This window comes from Somniosus microcephalus, chromosome 10 (assembly GCF_052327205.1).
Source record: "Somniosus microcephalus isolate GS21.2 chromosome 10, FLI_Smic_1.0, whole genome shotgun sequence".
Taxonomy (NCBI): Eukaryota; Metazoa; Chordata; class Chondrichthyes; order Squaliformes; family Somniosidae; genus Somniosus; species Somniosus microcephalus.
Window position 1 is genome coordinate 212070847 of NC_140996.1, and position 23374 is coordinate 212094220.

The following is a 23374-nucleotide window of genomic DNA, read 5'->3' on the forward strand; positions in this document are numbered from 1 at the left end:
TTCTTGTCATCTGGCACTTCATTCGCCTTGCAGTATACTTCTATGCGTTCGACATATGTCGTCCAATCTTCGACTTCATTGTCGAACGCTGTGATACTGCCACTCTTCGGCATTTTTGGGTGCGGTTAGACTGGCTTAAAATGGCATCTCCCGCGCTTTCCTTTCTTCCCCGCTGCGGCTTAAAATGGCGTCTCCCACGCTTTCCTTTCTTCCCCGCTGCAGCTTAAAATGGCGTCTCCCGCGCTGCTGCCAATGCTACTCTCGGCGGTCCTCGTGACAAATGGCGACACCCTGTGGGTTTCGTGCGCTGCTCCTGCGCTGCTGCCAACGCCGCTCTCTGCGGTCCTCGTGGCAATGGCAGCGCCTCGCGTTTTCCTGCGCGCCTCTCTCCCCCGTTGATGCTGCTTGGCCCTTGAACACCGGCTGCGCTCTGCGCGTTTTCCTGCGCGCCTCTCTCCCCCATTGACGCTGCTCGGCCCTTGAACACCGGCTGCGCTCTGCGCGTTTTCCTGCGCGCCTCTCTCCCCCGTTGACGCTGCTCGGCCCTTGAACACCAGCTGCGCTCTGCTCTCTCTCGCCTCTCTCCCCCGTTGACGCCGCTCGGTCCTGAACACCGGCTGCGCCCTGTGCGCTCTGCCCTCTCTCTCTCCCCCGTCGACGCTGCTCGGCCTATATCTGTGCCGCTCGGTCGGGCTCTAGCCTGTCGCTGTCCGGGAAGGGTCTGCGCAGTACCTGTTGCCAGCCCGTTTCGCTGGACCACCATGACTGGAAAGCCAAGCCTGGCTCTCGACAGCCTCCCCTGCGATGCTCAAATCTCCGCTGGATGATTGGCGGTTGCCCGTGGTCGACGCCCGTGCTTCTGGACTCGACCTTCTTCCACTGTTCTCCAGGAGCGAATCCCTGGGAGGTGATGCAGAGTTGCAGGTAGGTTCGAATCTGCTCGTCGCCAATGTTATGTCCGTGTATCTTAATGTTGTGTCCTTCAATAATCAGACAACAGACTGAAGGGAACGATTCAACAGGTGTTTACTGAATGAGGGTTACTCTAGAACTAACTATACAGATCACTACTCAGGGTTTATATACAGGTGTGGTCACTGCCGGTACTACAGTATACAGAAGCTGTAAAAAGTAGTTCGCCCCTTAAAGGTACATACATTACAAAACGCAGATTGGGTGACCGCTTTGCGAAACACCTCCGTTCAATCCATAAGAGTCCCCCTGAGTTTCCGGTCGCCTGTCACTTTAATTCTCCACCCTGCTCCCACTCTGACTTCTCTGTCCTCAGCCTCTTACACTGTTCCAACAAAGCATAATGTAAGCTCGAGGAACAGCACCTCATCTTTCGATTCGGCACTTTACAGCCTTCTGGACTCAACATCGAGTTCAACAATTTCAGACCATAACCTTTGCCCCTATTTTTTCAGATGGCAGCTGTTGATGATTCTGCCATTCCCATTTACGCCTCTTCTAGTCTCAGCTGTTGTTTCTTTACTTGTCCCATTACCATCTGCTTTTGCTTTGTACTAACATCCCTTCTGTCATTTAGTCACTCCTGCCTTCCACCCTATCACAGAGCTTCCCTTTTGTTCTTTCCTCTCCTTCCTCCCCCTTTCCCTGCCCTTGCACTTGCTTAAAACCTGTTACTCCTCTAACTTTTTCCAGTTCTGATGAAAGTTCAGCGACCTGAAATGTTGGGCGCGATCTTGCCAGCCCTGGGGAGGCGGATATGGAGGCGGGACTGCCAGGAAAATGGCAGAATTTGGGGGCGGGTGCCCAACCCGCTCCCAACCCGCCTCCGTGCCATCTTGCCAGGAGGCGGGTAGCCGACCCGCACCGGGTCCCGTCTCCTTGGAGGCGGGACGGGGATTAGTGCCACTTAACTGCCTGCTAACGGGTAGTTAACAGGCAGATAAGAGGATTATCCCCATTTTACCCACGCAAGTGCAGGCCTCCCGAAGGCTGCAAACCCCGCCAGGGTCACCGAGGCGAGCAGTGGGTCTGCGGGGGTCGGAGGGGTGCAAAGGTGCGCTGTGAAGGTAAGTGTTGGGTGTAAGTGTGGAGAGCTGAGTATGTGAGGTAAGTGGAAAGTGTTAGAAAAAGTTTACTTACCTTTGTTTCTTCCTGCAGGCTTCAACAGTTGGGTATGTGGAGAGTCTCGCACCTCCGCGGCAGAGATGACAGATGGTTGCTGCATCCTCCAATACAGCAACCATCTAATTTCTGCTAAATAAAGAGGTTTGATGAGTCTTGAATTGAAGAACTCATCAAACTACAGAGAATGTCAGTTTCACAGAGCTGTCAAACGATGACAATTCATCTATCAAAAATTTTTGACAGATGAAACATCATACGTTGATGTTCTCTGTAACCGGCTTCCCCTTAATTGGCCTGCTGAGCCCACTGGGCGAGCTTAACAAGGTCAATCAAGGGAAAATAGCGTGGGTTGGTCAGAACTCGATGGAGGCGGGACTGAAACCTGACAAGTGGGAGTCCCACCTCCAAAAGCTCCCCATTGGCAAAATCCAGCCCGTTAACTCGGTTTCTCGCTCCACAGATGCTGCCTGACCTGCTGAGTATTTCCATCATTTTCTGTTTTTATTTATATAATAATATAGCATGGGGGAAAAATTCAGTATCACCCCATTTGGGGCGCCATTATCAGCTGTGCGCAAAGTTTAGCGCCTGGTGCTAATTATCACCTCTGACGGCAAACTTGGCTTTAATCGCCCCTGGAGGTGATTGGAGCGCTAAATCAGGAGCTACACACCTGTCTTCAGGAGCAAAGGCCGAGGAGCGAGGCGCTACCTCAGAGCGCTGGCGAAGCTCATGTGATGTCAGTCAGCAATGGAACACAGACACACTGGCGCTGGCCAGTTCTTAAAGGGGAGTTCTGACGAAAGGTCATCGGCCTGAAACGTTAACTCTGTTTCTCTCTTCACAGATGCTGCTTGACCTGCTGAGTTTCTCCAGCATTTTCTGTTTTTATCTTAAAGGGGAGGGTTGATTTTGCTCTCCATCCACACTCTGCTCATTGCAGCCTTGAATCTCGGCCTGGAGAGACCTGTACATCAAATCTGCTGGAAAGAACAATCGAGAGGCCCAGGGAAAGAGCTCACAGTGCAGCCCCCACAGTCTCTTCTAAATCGATACAAGGAAGGGCAAATCAAAATGAACCTGCAAAGTGCTGCTCAGTACCCAAAACTCCTTCACACAGCGTTGAATCTCTCCAGAAGTCTCTCTCTCTCTCTCTCTCTCTCAGAATGCGTGGTGCAAAAATGTCACCAACAAAAATAGGCAATAAGCGGTCACCTTTAAATAGCGCTCCCCCAGTCCCTTCCTGACTGCAAAACGCTCCCCTCAACCTGTCGTTGCTAGCAGCAGGCAGTAAGGCAGGGGGCGCCACTCACTATCCGGTCGGGGCGCTGCGCACTCGACTGACATCACGACCTGCCGGCGCAGGAGATCGTGGTGGTAGTGTTTAGCGCCACTGCAAAATGTCTAGTTAATTTCACGAGCAGCACAAACATCGCCGCGCACGGGCGCTAGTTGCTTTGAGCCCTATTAGCGCCCTCTTAAGGCGCTAACGGGAGGCGCAAACAACTGAATTTTCCCCCCCACGGGTTTAAAATTGGTCATGGGCAGGAATGCAGAAAAGGCGGAATCGCATTTGCCGACCATTATACAACATGCCTGATATTCAGTTATATTGACGTCAATGGAACTGAATATCGGGCGGAACCTATAACAGGCGACTGATGTGATACAGCCTGTTTTGCATCCCCGTCCATGACCAATTTCACCCCCTATATGTTCTGATCAAGGGTCATCAACCTGAAACGTTAACTCTGTTTTTCTCTCCACAGATGCTGCCTGATCCCCTGCTGAGTATTTCCAGCATTTTCTGCTTTTATTTTAATAAAATATGATACAGTATCACATGGCAGGCACTAGGATCCAGGGTGTTAACAACATAAGTTTTCCAGTTTTATACCCGGTTATTCTTTACTTTGTATTCAGAATGGGACCCTGGTATTTGCAACAGGTTGACAGAAAGAACTATTTTTTTTATTCGTTCCTGGGATGTGGGCGTCGCTGGCAAGGCCAACATTTATTGCCCATCCCTAACTGCCCTTGAGAAGGTGGTGGTGAGCCGCCTTCTTGAACCGCTGAAGTCCGTGTGGTGAAGGTGCTCCCACAGTGCTGTTAGGGAGGGAGTTAATGGATTTTGACCAAGCGACGATGAAGGAACGGAGATATACTTCCAAGTCAGGATGGTGTGTGACTTGGAGGGGAACTCGGAGGTGGCGGTGTTCCCATGCGCCTGCATGGGACAATAAAAGGGTTCAATGATACCAATAATTTTGATTCTAATCAATTGTATATGTGTATTGTCACAATATAATTTTACAAATAACGCCAGTGCACACTAGAGTGCAGTAAAAATGTTGCCTGAAAAGTTTAGAAAATTCCTAAGTGTGGACTCTCTTGATAGCCCAGTGGGTAAATGTACTGCTCAGGTCACATAGGAAGAAAAATCTTTTTTTTGGGCCACACATGAGCAATTTAAGACACAGAATAATATTTCCTTGTCAGCCTAAATTTGTGTGCAACCTAATGATGCCAACCTCTGTAAATTTACTGGAATGCAGACAATTTTTTTTTTAAAAAGTACAACCATTCCACACCTATAGATTACTCAGTTATATTTATTTGGTGTCTGTAAAAAAGAATGAGTTTGTCAATTCCATTTTCTTTTACTGCCTTAGTATAGAAAACTGCAGTGTGTAAGAAAGAACTTGCATTTGTAAAGCATCTTTCATGACCTCAGTATGTCCCAAAACACTTCACAGCCAATAAAGTACTTTTTGAAATTTTGTTTTATTCGTTCACGGGGATGTGGGCATCGCTGGCAAGGCCAGCATTTATTGCCCATCCCTAATTGCCCTCGAGAAGTACTGTTGTAATGTAGTGAAACACGGCAGCCTATTAACGCACAGCAAGCTCCCACAAACAACAATGAGATAAATGATCAGGTATTTTTTGGTGATGTGGGTTGAGCGATAAATATTAACCAGGAATCCAGGGGAACTCCTCTGCTCCTCTTTAAATAGTGCCATGGGCAACGTTCCCTTTAATTTTTTTGGGGGGGGGGGGGGGGTGCGCTGCATATTGCGCGTTTTTTCCCATTTAAAAGCCATCGAGCCAGCTGCGTAGGAGGTCCAGAGCGCTGCACGGCCTCGCGGCTTAAAGGGAACGTTGGCCATGGGATCTTTTACATCTCATCCAAAGGACGGCACCTTCGACAGTGTAGCACACCCTCAGTACTGCACAGAAGTGTCAGTTATGCGCTTAAGTTCTGAAATAGAGCTTGAACCCACAATCTTCTGATTCAGAGGAAAGTATCTAGGATGTAGATAAAAAAAGAAATAACTCTCATTTAAATCCCACCATGGCAGCTGGGGAATTTAAATTCAGTTAATTAAATAAATCTGGAATAAAAAGCTAGTATCAGTAATGGTGACTATGTAACTGCCGGATTGTCATAAAAACCCATCCGGTTCACTCATGTCCTTTAGGGAAGGAAATCTGCCACCCTTATCCAGTCTGGCCTATTTTTGACTCCAGACCCACAGCAATATCCAGGAAACTCTTTGGTATCCGGCGCCGACAGGACCGGGATGGTGCCGGTTGATTAAAAATTCCGGATGACGGAGAGGGATATCTACTGAGGCTATTTTTAACAAACAAAAATTAAAAAATCAAGAAATGTGCAGTATACAGTAATTGGGTACTCCCGGCAGCGAGAGAGTCAGACTCCTGTTATTGAGGTGTTCGGACTTCCGACAGCGCCAAGAAGCCAAGTAGTGGCAGTTTGGAGAACTACCCCCACTGACTAACTCGGCCACCGCGGGAGACTGACTCGGACTCGGCAACATCTCCGGTTATTGAGGTGTTGTTTTCGGAGTATGAATTTTGCCGGTTAATAGAGAATTCCGGATATTTAGGTGCCGTTTAAACAAGAGTTTCCTGTAGTTGACTCTTAACTGCCCTCTGAAATTCCCTAGCAAGCCACTCAGTTGTATTCAGGAAGGCGGCTCACCACCCCCTTCAAGACAGCAATTAGTGATGGACAATAAATGCTGGTCTTGCCAGTGACGCCCGCATCCTATGGATGAATAAAAAATATATACCTTTCACATTCTTAGGGTATCTCAAAGTACTTTACAACTGATGAATTACTTTTGATTTCACTAACAGTTGTTATATAGACAAACACAAAAGCCAGTTTGCATACAGCAAGATCCCATTAACGGCCAATTCATTAATAACTCTTCAGCAGCCCATAATATTTAAAAATGTATACATTGCAGATAAGATTCTGTAGTGACTGAGCTAATGCGTTTGATTGGTGCTTTTCTCTGAATGACGGTGATGGTGCAGCAGTGCTTGGCATGATATTGCCATGTCCACATATTACATACATAGAATGTACAGCACAGAAACAGGCCATTCGGCCCAACTGGTCCATGCAGTAAGGAAAATGCTAGAATCTATTATTAGGGACGTGGTAACAGGGCACTTAGAAAATCACAATATGGTTGGGCAGAGTCAACACAGATTTATGAAAGGGAAATTGTGTTTTTGAGATTGTAACTAGCAGGGTAGATAAGGGGGAACCAGTGGATGTAGTTTATTTGGATTTAAAAAAAACATTCGATAAGGGGACACACAAGAGGTTATTACACAAAATTAGGGCTCACGGGATTGGGAGTACAATATTAGCATTGATTGAGGATTGGTTAACGGACAGAAAACAGAGAGTAGGAATGGGTCATTTTCAGGCTGTAAAGGCTGTAACTAGCGGGGTACCGCAGGGATCAGTGCTTGGGCCTCAGCTATTCACAATCTATATCAATGACTTAGATGAGGGGACCGAGTGTAATGTATCCAAGTTTGCTGACGATACAAAGCTGGGTGGGAGTGTAAGTTGTGAGGAGGATGCAAAGAGGCTCCAAGGGGATATAGACAGGCTAAGTGAATGGGCAAGAATGTGGCAGATGGAATACAATGTGGAGAAATGTGAAGTTATCCACTTTGGTAGGAAAAATAAAAAAGCAGAATATTTTTTAAATGGTGAGAGATTGGGAAATGTTGGTATTCAGAAAGTTAACATGCAGGTACAGCGAGCAATCAGGAAAGCAAATGTTATGTTAGCCTTTATTACAAAAGGATTTGAGTACAAGGGTAAAGACGTCTTACTGCAATTATATAGGGCCCTGGTGAGATCACACCTGGGGTATTGTGTACAGTTTTGGTCTCCTTACCTAAGGAAGGATATACTTGCCATAGAGGGAGTGCAACTAAGATTCACTAAAATGGATTGTCCTGTGAGGAAAGATGAGTAGAATGGGCCTATATTCCCTAGAGTTTAGAAGATGAATGATGATCTAATTGAAATGTATAAAATTCTTAAGGGGCTTGATAGAGTTGATGCTTGGAGGATGTTTCCCCTGGCTGGTGAGTCTAGAACCAGGGGTCACAGTCGCAGAATAAGGGGTCGGCCATTTAGGACTGAGATGAGGAGAAATTTCTTCACTCAGATGGTGGTGAATCTTTGGAGTTTTCTACCCCAGAGGGCTGTGGATGCTCAGTCGTTGAGTATATTCAAGACCGAGAGCGATAGATTTTTGGATACTAAGGGACCCAAGGGATATGGGGATAGTGCAGGAAGGTGGAGTTGAGGTAGAAGATCAGCCATGATCTTTTTGAGGGGCCGAATCACCTATTCCTGCTCCTATTTCTTATGCTCCACGCGAGCCTCCTCCCACCGCCCTGCACTTAACCCCATCAGCATAACCTTCTATTCCTTCCTCTCTCATTTGTTTATATAGCGTCCCCTTAAATGCATCTATGCTGTTCACCTCAACTATCTCATATGGTAGCGAGTTCCACATTCTAACCACTCTCGGTGTGATCATGTGCTAGCTAAGCAAACAACTTACAGTACACACTTCTTGTAAAAATGTGTTCATATAAGTCCGACTACAATATAGAAGGATTAATTTTAAATCCTAAAGCTAAAAAGGTCCCATGTTTTATCTCTAACCTGTGCTGATCTCAACTGGAATAGCAGTAGGGGTTGTTACTATTGGCCCAACAGACCCTAAATTAGGGAGGGGAAGATATCAGCCAGTGTTCCTGCTTTTGACCGGTACCAGTCACTCCCGTGGAAAGTAGATGAGTGCAGTGGTTGTCATGAATCTTACCATTCATGTAGAAAAAACGTCCTGAGCAAGCTGGGCCCACGCCCGAGTATTTATACTTTCCTTGGACGGCGCCACCAGCTGGCCGCCCAGTGTTATCTCATGAGTCATTTCTACATGAATGGTCAGATTCATGACAGTGGTCAGGTGACAACAGGATTGGTCATAATTTTGACGCTCTAAATGGTTAAAAAAAGTCCTTTTTTTTCTAAATGGTTGAATAGTCTATTGATACACCCAGCCTAGAAATTCAGAGGCGGTAATTTTTGGTAGCCGGGTTTGGGGGAGAATTGGTAGCCGGGGCAGTGGAGTCGCCTGTGTTCTTTTAATGTAGAAAATGTAGAAAAAATTGATTCCCATTCCCATCTCCATTCTCAATTGTTTGTCCAGAGTTTGTTCCACTGATTGACAGTGCTTCCTCTTCATGATGACTGAGAGTGGAGATGCTGTCTCCTGGCATTATGTGCCTTCCTTCTCCTTCCCACGTTCAGGTAAGTTTGGGGGCCTTCCTGCCTGTTAGTGACACGTTGTGCTGTGCGAGTTCAGCACGTGGGTGGGTGAAGGCGCTGAGGCCTTGGTAAACGGAGAATGGGTCCTGCAAGAAGAGCAGGACCCTAATTGAAAGAAATTATTTCTCCATTTAAATACTGCCGACATGCACTCCTGACCCCAGCTCAACTGCCTTATCCAATATGGCTGGCAGGCGTACTTCCAACATGGAAATGTGCGCCCGCTTCCTGCCTGCCATATTGGCATCATATCAGGCCATTTAACGACAGAAAAACGGGCGCTGCGCGACCGAATTTCTAAGCCAAAAAGTATGAAGAACAATCACTCATGATTTAATAGAGGATAACTGGCACCTAAGAAGGCGGCTCACCACCAGCTTCTCAAGGGCAGTTAGGGATGGGCAATAAATGCTGGCCTTGCCAGCGACGCCCACATCCCATATACAAATGTAAAAAAGCTGTACCCTAGCATGAGTCAGTGCCTTCAAAAGAAGAGGGGAGAAAACTGGAGGGGAACAATAAGAAATGCAAACAGAAAATGCTGGAAATACTCAGCAGGTCAGGCAGCATCTGTGGAGAGAGAAACAGAGTTAACGAGCTCGAGGAACAGCACCTCATCTTTTGATTAGGCACTTTACAGCCTTCTGAACTCAACATCGAGTTCAACAATTTCAGATCATAACCTCGGCCCCTATCATTTTTTTTTCTCTCTCTCGCCTGGCAGCTGTCTTTGCATTCTGCCAGTACCATTTACACTTCATCTAGAGCCATCTTTTGTTTCTTAATTTGTCCCATTACCATCTCCTTTTGCCTTGCACCATCTCTTAATCTCTCCTGCCTTCCATCCTATCACAGACCTTCCCTTTTGTTCTTTCCTCCCCTCCCCCCTTTCCCCGCCCCGTGCTTAAAAACCTGTTCCATCTCCAGCTTTTTCCAGTTCTGACGAAGGGTCACAGACCTGAAATGTTAACTCTGTTTCTCACTCCACAGATGCTGCCTGACCTGCTGAGTATTTCCAGCATTTTCTGTTTTTATTTCAGATTTCCAGCATCCGCAGTATTTTGCTTTTGTAATAAGAAATGCAACTTCAATTTGATTTTTTTTTTAGTCGGCCAGGTGGCTGACATAAGCAGAAACTAATCATTAAGAGTCTCCAAAAAAAAATACTGAGAAATCTACACCAGCAGATTTTCTGTTTGACTGATTTCGAGTACACACTCTCTTCCCGTCAAGGTGCGCCACATACCTAAATCTTGAGTTTCGATACAAGTTGACATGAGCCCAGGTATCCAGATAAAACTGCATAGCTTATCTGCACAGACCAGAGTAAACATTCTCCTGTTTATCCAGCCTGAGTCAGCCCACCCTACTCTTTGCAGGCATTCATTTACAAGATAATCTGGAGATAAGTGAGAAAATTGCCAGCTCCCAGAAGCGAGTGAAGCCTTTTATGCTCCATTAATGAGCCGCCAGGCTAGCTCGTCAATCATCAACATGCCTGAAGTACTGCACGCCTGGTCTGGCTCAGTTACTTCCCTAACCCAAGACAGATTAGAGTTGCTGAACATTGATATTGTCTTTGACCTTGTAAATCAAAATTATCCATTAAGGATTGAGTGAGTTGGAAAAGGAATGTTATGGAAAAATCCTTTACAAAGAATTCTTAGATATTTTCTTTGCTCACTGTAAAGAAATGCACCATCGGACAAAATAAGATTTTATAAAAGGGCATTTCCAAAGTTCATTTTCACTTAAATTAGCGGACAAGGGACATTCCACACACACACACACACACACACACACACAAAGAGTTTAATATTTGCACAGTGTCATTTCAAGACCTAAAATATTCTATCGAAAATTGTTTTAGAATGCAGAATTTGAGAATGGTGAGGCATGGAACTTTTCCCATGTCAGGCACTCCCAGGTCAGGTAAAGTTCCCTCTACTCTGCTCGAATAATGTACTCAGACGAACACCCCAGAAGATTTAACAACATTTAATTCTGACAACTTAATGTGAAAAATATATTGTAAATATAAGAAAAGTTCTAAACACAGCAATAAAAGTAGCTCTCCTGGAGGACAGGCAGTGTGTAAAATGTCCTTATCCATTGTACAATACAATCTAATTTTGCCTAATGGTTCATTCATTCACGATGAGAGAGAAGAATTCTTCATAAAGCATTGACATAATTCCTCTTTAAAAGGCCTAAGTTTAGCTTTTCTTATATAGAGACAGAAATAGATTCTAACTACACCTGATGAAAGAAATGTTTAAGAGTATGCAAGGACTGAAATATTAAAACATTATTTATTGACTTTACCTTCAATTATATTGAGTGTAGATTTACTTGGCTTTTCTCGATATGAAATAGCCAAATGATAAAACTATAAAACTGAATGAACTTGTTTCAAATAATAATAATAACTTGCCTTCCCTCAAATAACGACAAATAGTGGAGGGGAAATCTCTCACAAAAATAAATACAAATATGTGTATGATGTACACTTCCATATTCAGATGCAGGCTTGAACAAATTATTTAAGATTGGAGATTGGCAGGTGAAACACGATGCATATTGCCCCATGATCTCTAAAAATGAGGTGCATATAACCCGAAAGAATAAAACCCACATTTGCTAATATTATCTTAATTATCTTGCTGATACAGTACTGCACTTTCTACTGTACTGTATAATGGCATTGTAAGAGTATTAATAGATGGCTATTCAGTTTCTACACGTTGTTCTCTTCCCTGCAAGTTTTTAAAACCAAGCCTTGGAGTCACCTGCCCATTATTTTTGATGTACCACACCTGTTATCCTATTCTTTCAACCTTTGTTGTCTCTTGCTTTGGCCTTTCACTTGGGGTTTTCATATAATCATATACACACCAGAAGGAGGCCATTTAGTCCATCGTGCCTGTGCCGGCTCCCTGAAAGAACTACCAATTAGTCCCACTCCCCCGCTCTTTCTCCAAAGCCCAGCAAACTTTTCCTTTTTAAGTATATATCCAATTGCCTTTTGAAATCTACTATTGAATCTCCTTCCACCACCCTTTCAGACAATACATTCCGGATCATCACAACTCGCTGAGTAAAATTAATTCTCCTCATCTCCTCCCCCCACCGGCTTTCTTGGCAATTATCTTAAATCTGTGATTCCTGGTTACTGCCCCTCCTCTCAGTGGAAACACTTTCTCCCTATCTACCCTATCGAAACCACTCAAACGTAACTAGTTGAGTTTCCTGAAGATGGGTTTGCTGAAAGATTCTAAAAATTCTGCCAAACTCACTGGTTAAGATCTCTGTCAAGTGATTGTAAATGAGTTACTTTAGTTTTCCTTCCTGTTTTTAAGAATTTTTCCATTGCGGAGACAAAGAAGTCTATCATATCTGATGCTGTTTTTCAAGATGACTTCTTGGGAGAATTGGAAAAAATGACACGAATAATGATGCTGGGCTACCACGGCAACACTATTTTGTAGTCTCTTGAAAGAATCAATGCCACTCTAATAAGAAAAGTCCCTACTTGTCCCCAGTCAACTGAACTCCCAATCATTTTTTGTTCTGAGCTGCTGTCGGCAGTTGTACTCACCCAGGCTGAGGAGTTGGAGGTGTAGATAGATGTTGCAGGATTGCATTGTTTCAGCTGTGAATGGGATCGCAGTCAGAGTCCGAAAACCTGATTTTTCCTCATTGCACCAGAAATAAACACTAACCCTCACATCCTGAAGACACAGGGTTTTGATTCCTGTCCATAAATGGCAAAAAAATAAAAGGCCCAACAGACACAGCTCCAATTTGCTTTAGCGTGTTTCCTGAACTACTGATGCAAACATTGCCAATAACGACACTTTAAAAAAATTCTCAGAAATATGTTGCTCTGTCGATTACACGCAAGCTGTTGAATGGAACTGATGAAAGGGAAACCACTTAAAGATATAGAGCAATTTGATTTGCCTAGTTAAAAAAAGTGGGGGAGCATAGAAACATAGAAAATAGGAGCAGGAGTAGGCCATTCGGCCCCTCGAGCCTGCTCCGCCATTTAATGAGATCATGGCTGATCATCCAAATTCAGTACCTTGTCCCTGCTTTCTCCCCATATCCCTTGATCCTTTTAGCCTTAAGAAATATATCTAACTCCTTCTTGAATATATTTAATGAATTGGCCTCAACTGTCTTCTGTGGTAGAGAATTCCACAGGTTCACCACTCTCTGGGTGAAGAAATTCCTCCTCATCTCTGTCCTAAATGGCTTACCCCTTATCCTTAGACTGTGACCCCTGGTTCTGGACTCCCCCACCATCGGGAACATCCTTCCTGCATCTAGTCTGTCCAGTCCTGTTAGAATTTTATAAGTTTCAATGAGATCCCCTCTCATTCTTCTAAACTCCAGCGAATATAGACCCAATCTCTCCTCATACGTCATTCATTTTATGGTGACCAAAGTGAGTGTTTCACAATTACCAAGTGGAACATTTAAATTTTTTTTTTGCACCTTGTGTCAACATCCAGAACACCCAGGTCAAGTGTAGAATGAATAAGATACCGAGTATAGGTTCATCTACCCTGCTGTAATACTGTGGCTTTGTCCCGATCTCAGATGCCAAAATGCCCACTGTACCACGACAGCCATTCTTATGATCAGTCCAAATGTGACTGACAAATTAGCGCCAATTAATATCGAATTTTGGGAAGCAGAAAGCACAGGAGGAGAAACAGGAAAGAATACTTATATTATTACAGATAAAGCTGGGAAGGTCACCAGAAGATTAAATTCATTGATGCAAACAATACCGAGAGCCAAATCAACACAAACCTGGGCACAAAAAAACAAGTTAGAGTGGAAAATGCAGTGCCATGTGCAGCATTAAACAGCCTGAAAGAAAAATTTGCCACTTCCTCTGCCAGTAAAAGCAGGAGTCCAAGAGCAAATCTATCCTTCCAAGGATGGAGAGATGAAATAAAACGAAAGGTAACTATTGTCTATTGTGGGGAAAGTTGGGAAAGTTACTTATTGCAAAATAACATGATTAAATTTATCAATTGAATTGTCTTTTTTTAAATCTTTTATCATCAAAAATTGCATTCGACAAAAGTTTTCTTCTTTTCAAGGCCCCAGCCCCTCCCAAAAGCCTGGGCTTGAACTTGACATTTTAAGGAAGAAAGATCTTCCATTTCTATAGGTCCTTTCACACCCTCAGGACAACCCAACAGCCGGCAACATATTTTTAAATTACGATTATATCTAAATCTTAAGTAGTAAATATAATCGGAGAAACACTGAACCACGAAGCTGGTGCACAGGATTAATTTTAAGGCAGGAATTCAAAAAAGGAACGACACAGAGCAGATCAGACAGCAGCTGCGGAGAAGCAGTGTGTTTTCAGTTATTTTCTGAATTTTCACAATTGCAGCATCGGCGGTGTTTTGCTTCTTGTTTCCATTTAAGATTAAAAGCGACTCCCTTCACCCCACCAGTGGTGGCCGTGCCTTCAGCTGCCTCGCCCCTAAGCTCCAGAGTTCCTTCCCTAAACCTCTCCAGCCTCTCGACCTCTTTCTCCTCCTTCAAGACCCTGTTTAAAACCTACCTCTTTGACCAGGTCTCCTGTCCTATGATCTCCTGATGTGGCTCAGTGTAAAATTTTGCTGATTAGCTCCTGTGAAACGCCTTGGGACGTTTTGCCACGTTTAAGCTGCTATAAAAATGAAAATTGTGGACACACACTGCAAAAATCGAGTGAATGAATTCGGCTCAATTTACTTAGCAAACACACCTCAATTGCGTTTTAACATTTTATTGCTTTCTCTCCCTCTCGCTCTCTCGAGGTTACATTAGTAGTTTACATGTATAATTTTGCAAACAATATAGAGGGGTTACCGCGGTTAATAAAATTACATCTCATTTCCCAGTCATTCCATTCACAATCTCAATTAACAGAAGATTCACAACATCAAATCAAGGTGATTCTTTGTCAAAATGCCTCGCTCAGTTCAAAGGGGTAAAACAAAAAATAACACTGAGAGGATCAAGAGAACAGCCGATTATGGAATTTGAGGAAATTCAGTTCGAATCACAGAATGTCTTCAGACAGAAACAGGACAGTCAGTGTCTGTGCTAGTGTTTAACTCAACATGGTCCACCCAGTCTAATCCCACTCCTCCTGCTCACTCCCCATACCCTTTAATGTCCCACCCAGTCTAATCCCACTCTCCTGCTCACTCCCCATACCCTTTAATATCCCACCCAGTCTAATCCCACTCCTCCTGCTCATTCCCTCATACACTCTAATATCACACCCAGTCTAAGCCCACTCCTCCTGCTCACTCCCCATGCCCTTTAATATCCCACCCAGTCTAATCCCACTCTCCTGCTCACTCCCCATACCCTTTAATATCCCACCCAGTCTAATCCCACTCTTCCTGCTCATTCCCTCATACACTCTAATATCACACCCAGTCTAATCCCACTCCTCCTGCTCACTCCCCATACCCTTTAATGTCCCACTTTGTCTAACCCCACTCTCCTGCTCACTTACCATACCCTTTAATGCCCCACTTTGTCTAACTCCACTCTCCTGCTCACTTACCATACCCTTTAATGTCCCACACAGTCTAATCCCACTCAATCCTACTCACTCCCCATACCCTTTAATATCCCACTCTCCTGCTCACTGCCCCATACCCTTTAATGTCCCAACCAGTCTAACCCCACTCTCCTGCTCACCCCCCATTCCCATTAATATTCCGCTCTCCTGCTCCCTGTCACATACCCTTTAGTATCCCATCTAGTCTAATCCCACTCTCCTGAACACTCACCATTCCCTTTAATATCCAACCCAGTCTATTCCCACTCTCCTGGTTACTCCCCTTACCCCTTCATATCCCACCAAGCCTATTCCTGCTCTCCAGCTCACTTACCATACCCTTTAATATCCCAACCAGTCTAATCCCACTCAATCCTACTCACTCCCCATACCCTTTAATATCCCACTCTCCTGCTCACTGCCCCATACCCTTTAATGTCCCATCTAGTCTAATCCCACTCTCCTGCTCACTCCCCATACCATTAATATTCCACTCTCCTGCTCCCTGTCACATACCCTTTAATATCCAACCCAGTCTATTCCCACTCTCCTGGTTACTCCCCTTACCCCTTCATATCCCACCAAGCCTATTCCCGCTCTCCTGCTCACTTACCATACCCTTTAATATCCCAACCAGTCTATCCCCACACTCTTGCTCATTCCCCATACCCTTTAATGTCCCATTCAGTCTAATCCCACTCTCCTGCTCACTTAACTATCCACTCAGTGATATTTTTTGGTCAATCTAACCCATGACTGAATATAGGAATGTCTGCACTCCCAGTTTAATGAGTTGTAGTCAAGGATACAGCAACCTCCCCTCCCCTGCCCCCAACCCAACGTTTTGTCCAATCAGTCGTCACCGTTCTGGGTTTGAGGACACAGAGCAGCCGTTTCCTGGTGTTCCGCAGTCTCCTGGTTGGAAATCACCGAGTATCTCTCCAGACCTTGGTAGCCCCGGTTTCTCCACCGCTTCTTGCCGTAGAAAGCAAGGGCAATCAAACCCACCAGGGCCAGGGTGACGGTGATGGAGATGGCAGCCACGGCCCCTCCGGACATGGCCGAGCCCTCGTCGAATAATCGGTGGACCTCCGACGCCTTGACCGTTCTCCACATGTGGGTCTTGGTGTCCTTCAGCCAGGGCTCTTGGTACTCAGAGAGGACAACCACCGTGTTGGTGGAACCCACGGTCAGAAGAGGGAGCTGCGCGAATGGGGGCAGATTGATGGGGAGCAAATTAGCCGCATCAAAGGCGCCAAATTTTACACAGTAGAGTATCTCACACCCGTCGCTGATGACAGCTTGGTGTTGACTGTAGCCCTTGGGGCACCTCTTGGGGTAAGGGCTCGGCTCCTTCTGCATGAAGCTCCGCAGCCCCCCCGAGCCTCGGTCACCTCCGGGATGGTCGGCCAGGGGGTTGCCCGCCTCGCAGCTGAAGAAGCCGCCGAATGGCGCCGAGTAGCGGAACCCCATCTCGTAGTCATCGCTCACGCAGACCTTCAGGTCTCCTAAGAGGCCCAGCGGGTGGAAGGACGGCGGGCACGCGCGGGACTGGGTCAGCGGGTTCCCGGCGTCGGCGCTGTAGAGACCGCCGAAGAGGTAGCCCGAGGACTGGCTCACCGGGCCTGTCGCCGCGCACCAGTACGCCTTGAACTGGGCTTTGCGCACGTGGTAAGCGTCGCCGCACACGTCCTTGCAGCATTCTAAGAAAATCCAACAGGAATGGCAGTGCTGGTGGCACTCGTACTGGCTGTAGGCCTCCTCCTTCACCCCCGTGTGCAGGTGGATGGCTGTGTATTCAGCCGGGCAACTGAACGACCCCGTCAGGGGGTTCCTCTGCCCCAGGGCCTGGCACAGAGGCTGGGCGTCCGCCCCCGACAACCCAGCACATTCCTGGTAAAGGCCCCCGAAGGTGAAATTGGTGCCCGTTTCCTCGCAAGAGCCATCGTCGACGTTGGCCTGGAAGTTGAAGTTGGGGGAGCGGAGGTCCTCGCAGCCCGGGTGGGTGTTGACGGTGTAGTAGAGGGCGATGGCCCTCTCGAGGGTCCGGGCCAGCTTCCTGACCGTGGGCTCCGGGAGCTCCGGGACGGTGTGCGGGCCGACGAAGAAGCTCAAAGGCCGGCCGGAGCGGTCGATGGCCACCAGCTGGTTGGAGATCTCCTGCTGCCACTTCTGCAGGGTGATGCCGGGGTAGAAGGGCACCCCCCCGTGGCTCTCGATCCTGGAGTGGGACCTGTTGCCCACATATTGCCTGGTGAACTCCTGGCTGCTCTCCGTCTGAGCGCTCAGCCCGACGTTCACCATGTGGAAGAAGGTGACACCGGCCGAGGTGGTGATGGTGGACTTGCTACTCCAGCTGTCCGACACGAAGCTGGAGCGCACCTGGTCCTCCTGCACCAGGTTGGCCCCGGCGTGGACCTCGGTCAAGACATGGGTCCCGTAGTTCAAGACAAGCAGCTCAGCGTAGTAATCGGCAGCTTTCGTCTGGTTGTTCTCCAGGTAGTTGGCTATCTCAATCAGCTGCCCCTTGAAGCCCTGGTCCAGTTGGAAATTGGGCGAGGCTTTGACCTCGTACATCAAGTTCCTCACCTGGATCCTGGTGGTCATGCTGCTGTCCCGCACCTGGTGGGTTTTGACCCTCTCGCTGTCCGCGGAGAACTTGCCGTTCAAGAAGGAGAGGTAGGACACCTCGTCGTTGACCGACGCACTGGTGGAGCTCTTGTAGAACCGCCAGTTCTCAATCAGCTCCGACACAATCTCAACGCTGGTCTGCTTCTGGGGCACCACGTAGACCTGGTCCGGGATGAAATAGGTCCCGTCATCTGTGGTTTTACACTGCGAGTAGCTAATGTTCATCACTCGCCCCCGGTCCAGGTTCCTCAGGTTATCCCAGCCTCCTCCCGGCAGAACTTCCAGGGCGGTCAAGCTTTGACCCTTCCGACATTCTGCCAGACCATCCCCACTTGGCACTCGAAGCCCCGGGTCTATTGCCCCCACTGTCAGAATCCACAGGAACGCATTGACCAGGACCAGACCCATCCTTGAAGACCAGTCCTCTCTCTCGCAGCTCCTAATCCGACCAAAATCTCTTAGCTAGTGAGCTTCTGCTATTGCTTTCTTTTCTATTTTTATGCATGCTACTTCCTCATTCCCACTCACAATGGTGTTCGTCATCATTTAAAATGAAATTCCAAAAGGGGAACTCCACAGTCAACACACATCAGGTGAAAATCTCAGGTCAACTCTTTCATTTCCCACTACATCCTCTTAAAGAGGTAATTTACTTGCATTCAACCATTATTTAATTTGGATGGAGGATAGCTAGGAACAGGAGTTGGCAATTCAGCCACTCAAGCCTGTTAGTTAAGAACAGGAGGAGGCCAGTCAACCCCTCTGTGATGAAATATGCCATTCATCACTCATCTGTATTCTCTGTGTGATTGTGACTGTGACTGTGGTTTAGTTTCAGTTTCCTTTCCCTTACCTCAGTTCTGTTTCCTCACCTTGTATTGTATTGTGTGTAGGGCTCCGCCCATACCTGGCCCCTATGTAAGCAGGCTCAGCGTGCCTCACATCCAGTGCTGCAGACCTCTGGATGGAAGACACCTCTCCACTGTGTGTTACCTTCTAAGTTAATAAAAGCCTTGTTTTGTTCCGCTAACATTGAGTCTCGGATTTATTGAGGCACATCACCCTCTATAAGCCAGAATTTTGCCGGCGCTCAGACAGCGGGTTCGGAGGCGGGTCCGCTGTCAAAATCACAAAGATTGGCAGCGGGTCGGTATCCCTCCAAGGTTAGAAGCTGTTGCTTACTGCATTTGTGTGGTAAACCACTGTTTGTATTCCTGTTTGTCCTGTTTGTATTCCACTGTGTACATGCCTGGACATGCCTCGGCTGACTCCTCCCACAGGTCCTAGTATAAAGGTGACTGCTCCCCAGCCCTTGGTATCCTGGACCGGTCGACCACTCGAGGCAGACCTCCATTCTGTTGTTAATAAAAGCCTTTAGTTACTCTTCTAACTCTCAGTCTTTTATGAGTAATTGATAGCGCATCAATTTGGAAGACAGATTGACCTTTATGCAGCTAGCAAGTGTTTGGAGCAAACTCTCTATCCAGTGTCACCTCATTGGAACAACCTCTCTCACCATTGACAGATGGTAATGCAGTAAATGTAATTTATCTGGATTTTCAAAAGGCCTTTGAAAAGGTACCCCATAATAGACTGATGAACAAGGTCAGAGAATACAGAGTCAGGAGACAAGTAGCAAAATGGATTGCTAGCTGGCTTCAGGACAGAAAGCAGAGAGTAGGAGTAAAGGGTAGCTATTCACAGTGGCAGAAGGTGGGTAGTGGTGTTCCACAAGGATCAGTGCTGGGACCACTGCTGTTCACAATTTACATTAACGATTTAGACTTAGGAATCAAAAACACAATTTCTAAATTTACAGATGACACCAAATTGGGGGAGATAGTCAATACTGAGGAGGACTGCAACAAATCACAGGAGGACATCAGTTATGTTGATAGACTGGAGAAGCTGGGGTTGTTCTCCTTGGAGCAGAGAAGATTGAGAGGAGATTTGATAGAGGTGTTCAAAATCATGAGGGGTCTGGACAGAGTAGATAGAGAGAAACTGTTCCCATTAGCAGAAGCGGCAAGAACCAGAGGAAACAGATTTAAGGTGTTTGGCAAAAGAACCAAAGGCGACATAAGAAAAAACTTCTTTACACAGTGAGTGGTTAAGGTTTGGAATGCACTGCCTGAAAGGGTGGTGGAGGCAGACTCAATCTTACCTTTCAAAAGGGAGTTGGATATTCTTATGAAGCCACACACGGATAACCTGCCGCCTTCTGTACATTGGAAGAGTACGTCACTCCCGCCAGCACTGATTCAGTCACTAAAACCTTCAGTACATTTTCTAACTTTAGGGAACGTCTGGGGACCCTTGGGAAAATCCAGTCTGTTGGTGAGACACGACAGCACTGTCTCTCTAATCCCAGTTCCTTGCTCTTGTCCTTAATATCCCTAATGCCCAAGCGACTGTAGTTATGTTACTGGGCCAGTAATCCAGAGGCCTTGGACTAATAATCCAGAGAGTGTGAGCTCAAATCCCACCATGGCAGCTTGGGAATTTGAATTCAGTTGAAATAAAAAGCTGGTGTCAGTAAAAGTGACCATGAAGCTGTCGCATTGTCAAAAAACTGGTTCCTTTAGGGAAGGAAACCTGCCCTCCTTACCCGGTCTGGCCTATTTGTGACTCCAGTCCCACGCCAGCGTGTTTGACTCTTAACTGCCCTCTGAAGTGGCCTAGCGAGCCACGCAGTTTGTACCAAAACCGCGACCCAGCAGTTCAAGCCGCAGGCCCACCGCCAACTTCTCAGGCCAAATACGGATGGGCAATAAATGTTGGCCCTGCCAGCAACGCCCACATCCCTAGAATGAATGTTAAAACAAAAAGTACCGATCTCCCCTTCGACCAGCTGAATTGACTCTCTGTCCAAACCTTACTGGGGCATTGTGTTCTTCATTCTCAACAACCCTTTCCAGGACGGTGGCATAGTGGTTAGCACTGTTGCCTCACAGTGCCAGGGACCCGGGTTCGAATCCGGCCTCGGGTGACTGTGTGGAGTTTGCACATTCTCCCCGTGTTTGCGTGGGTTTCCTCCGGGTGCTCTGGTTTCCTCCCACAGTCCAAAGATGTGCAGGTTAGGTTGATTGGCTATGATAAATTGACCTTTAGTGTTAGGGGGATTAAATACATGGGGATAGGGTGGGATATGTGTTGGTGTAGGGGTTACGGGGATCAGGTGGGATATGTGTCGGTGCAGGCTCGATGGGCCGAAATGGCCTCTATCTGCACTGTGGGGTTTCTGTGATTCTGTGAATTTCCCGTTGAGCCAGTTTAGGTCCAGTCTTGTTCTGTCAGAAATAGAGGAGAGTTGTGCACCGTCATATATTCTCGAGCAGCTGCAAGTCAGAGATGAGTTTGTTGTGTTCCAAGTGTTAGCTGTGGTTTAGTGCCTCTGAGTCAGAAAGTCATGGGTTCAAATCATTTCCAGAGACTTGTGCCCATAATCCAGGCTGACACACCAGTGCAGTACTGAAGGAATACAGCAGTATCGGAGATACCATCTTTCGGATGAAATGTTAAACCGACGCCACATCTGCCCTCTCAGTTGGACGTAAAAGATCTCATGGCACTATTGGAAGAAGAGTAGGGACGTTCTGCCCGGTGTGCTGGACCAATATTTATCCCTCAACCAACATCACTAAAAACAGATTACCTGGTCATTATCTCAGTGCTGTTTGTGGGAGCTTGCTGTGCGCAAATTGGCTACCAGATTTCCTACATCGGAACAGTGACTACACTTCAAAAAAGTACTTCATTGGTTGTAAAGCCCTTTGGGATGTCCTGAAGTCATGAAAGATGCTATATAAATGGGAGTTCTTTCTTTTTTCTTGTTGTGGGGTTAAATTGGTCAGGGGGGGGCGGAGCTAAAAATAGGAGCTAGCAAACCGGCCGCCTGTTTTATACACCGCCCTCAATTTTACTCTCCGTGGACTTCAATGGAGTTTAAAATCGAGCGAGGGGGAGGGGTATGTAACGGGAGTCTGCCTCGATCCCCCTAGTTTCCCACCTTGGGGAAGTGGGGCGGTTAGATTAAAATTAGCCTCGTTGAGTTTTAAAAGAGCTTCAAATCTCACTCTGAACACAAAACTTTGCTCCTTTAAAGAAACGTAATTACTTTGTCAGCTTTTTTTTCTTAGTTCCTGGGATGTGGGCGTCGCTGGCAAAGCCAGCATATAGGGCAGAGTATAAATCAGGAAATTAGAGGCACATGTAACAAGGGTAATACAGTAATCATGGGGGACTTTAATCTACATATAGACTGGGCAAACCAGATTTGCAGTAATAGTGTGGAGGACGAATTCATGGAATGTACGCAAGATAGATTTCTAGATCAGTATGTTGAGGAACCAACTAGGGAACAGGCTATTTTAGATCTAGTATTGTACAATGAGAAAGGGTAAATTAATAACCTTGTAGTAGAGGGGCCTTTAGGGAAGAGTGACCATAATATGCTGGAATTTTATATTGAGCTTGAAAGTGATTTAGTTAAATCCAAAACTAGGGTCTTAAATCTAAACAAAGCAAACTACTTAGGTATGAGGGGAGAGTTGGCTAAGGTAGATTGGGAAACTACTTTAAAAGGTATGACGGTAGAGAAGCAATGGTTAGCATTTAAAGAATTAATACATAATTTACAACAAATATACATTCCTTTAAGGCACAAAATCCTCACAGGAAAAGTGGTTCAACCGTGGCTAAGAGAAGTTAAAGATAGTATTAGATCAAAGGAAGAGGCTTATAATGTTGCCAAAAAGCATAGTAAGCCTGAGGATTGGGAGGATTTTAGAATTCAGCAAAGGAGGACCAAGAAATTGATAAAGAAAGGGAAAATAGAATATGAGAGTAAACTAGCGAGACATAAAACAGACTGTAAAAGCTTCTATATGTATGTAAAAAGGAAAAGATTAGCGAAAGTAAATATGGGACCCTTACAGGCTGAGACAGGAGAAATTATAACAGGGTATAAGGAAATGGCAGAGAAATTAATCAAATACTTTGGGCTCGATTTTGTCAATGGGGAGCTTTTGGAGGCGGGACTCCCACTTTTTGGGTTGTAGTCCCCATCGACTTGTGGCCAACCCACGCTATTTTCCCTTGATTGACCTTGTTAAGCCCACCCAGCGGGCTCAGCAGGCCAATTAAGGGACACCTGGTTACTGGTGACATCAGCGATTGACATTTCATCTGTCAAGAGCTTTTGACAGATGAAAAATCAGCCTTTGTCAGCTCTGTGAAGCTGTCAAACACTGACAGTCTGTCTTCTAACTTGAGTCCTTCTACTCAGACTCAGTTAGAGAGCTCTCCAGACCAGAAAGCAGAGGCTGCAGCTTTTGACAGTTCAGCGGCCATTCTGCTTTCTGTGCCGGTGAACTGAG

At 46.2% G+C, this 23374-nt stretch overlaps 2 protein-coding genes across 2 annotated transcripts in view; both read right to left on the reverse strand.

Annotated features, from left to right (window-relative positions):
• LOC147112055 (uncharacterized) overlaps nucleotides 1-12527 on the reverse strand; it is a 52726-nt gene extending 40199 nt beyond the window's left edge. The window contains exon 1 of the mRNA XM_085999559.1: nucleotides 12375-12527. Within this exon, the coding sequence (XP_085855685.1) occupies nucleotides 12375-12420 (46 nt within the window). The 5' untranslated portion in view covers nucleotides 12421-12527. The remainder of the gene's footprint in view (nucleotides 1-12374) is intronic.
• Nucleotides 12528-14560: 2033 nt separating this feature from the next.
• On the reverse strand, nucleotides 14561-18583 carry mpeg1.1 (macrophage expressed 1, tandem duplicate 1). The gene has a single exon (XM_085999560.1). It carries the CDS (start codon nucleotides 18402-18404, stop codon nucleotides 16218-16220), a length of 2187 nt encoding a protein of 728 aa, XP_085855686.1. The 5' UTR covers nucleotides 18405-18583; the 3' UTR covers nucleotides 14561-16217.
• Between the last annotated feature and the right edge of the window lie 4791 nt (nucleotides 18584-23374).

Excerpts from the sequence above, each read along its gene's own strand:
- mpeg1.1 (XM_085999560.1), bottom strand. The coding sequence starts at position 18,404 with ATGGGTCTGGTCCTGGTCAATGCGTTCCTGTGGATTCTGACAGTGGGG.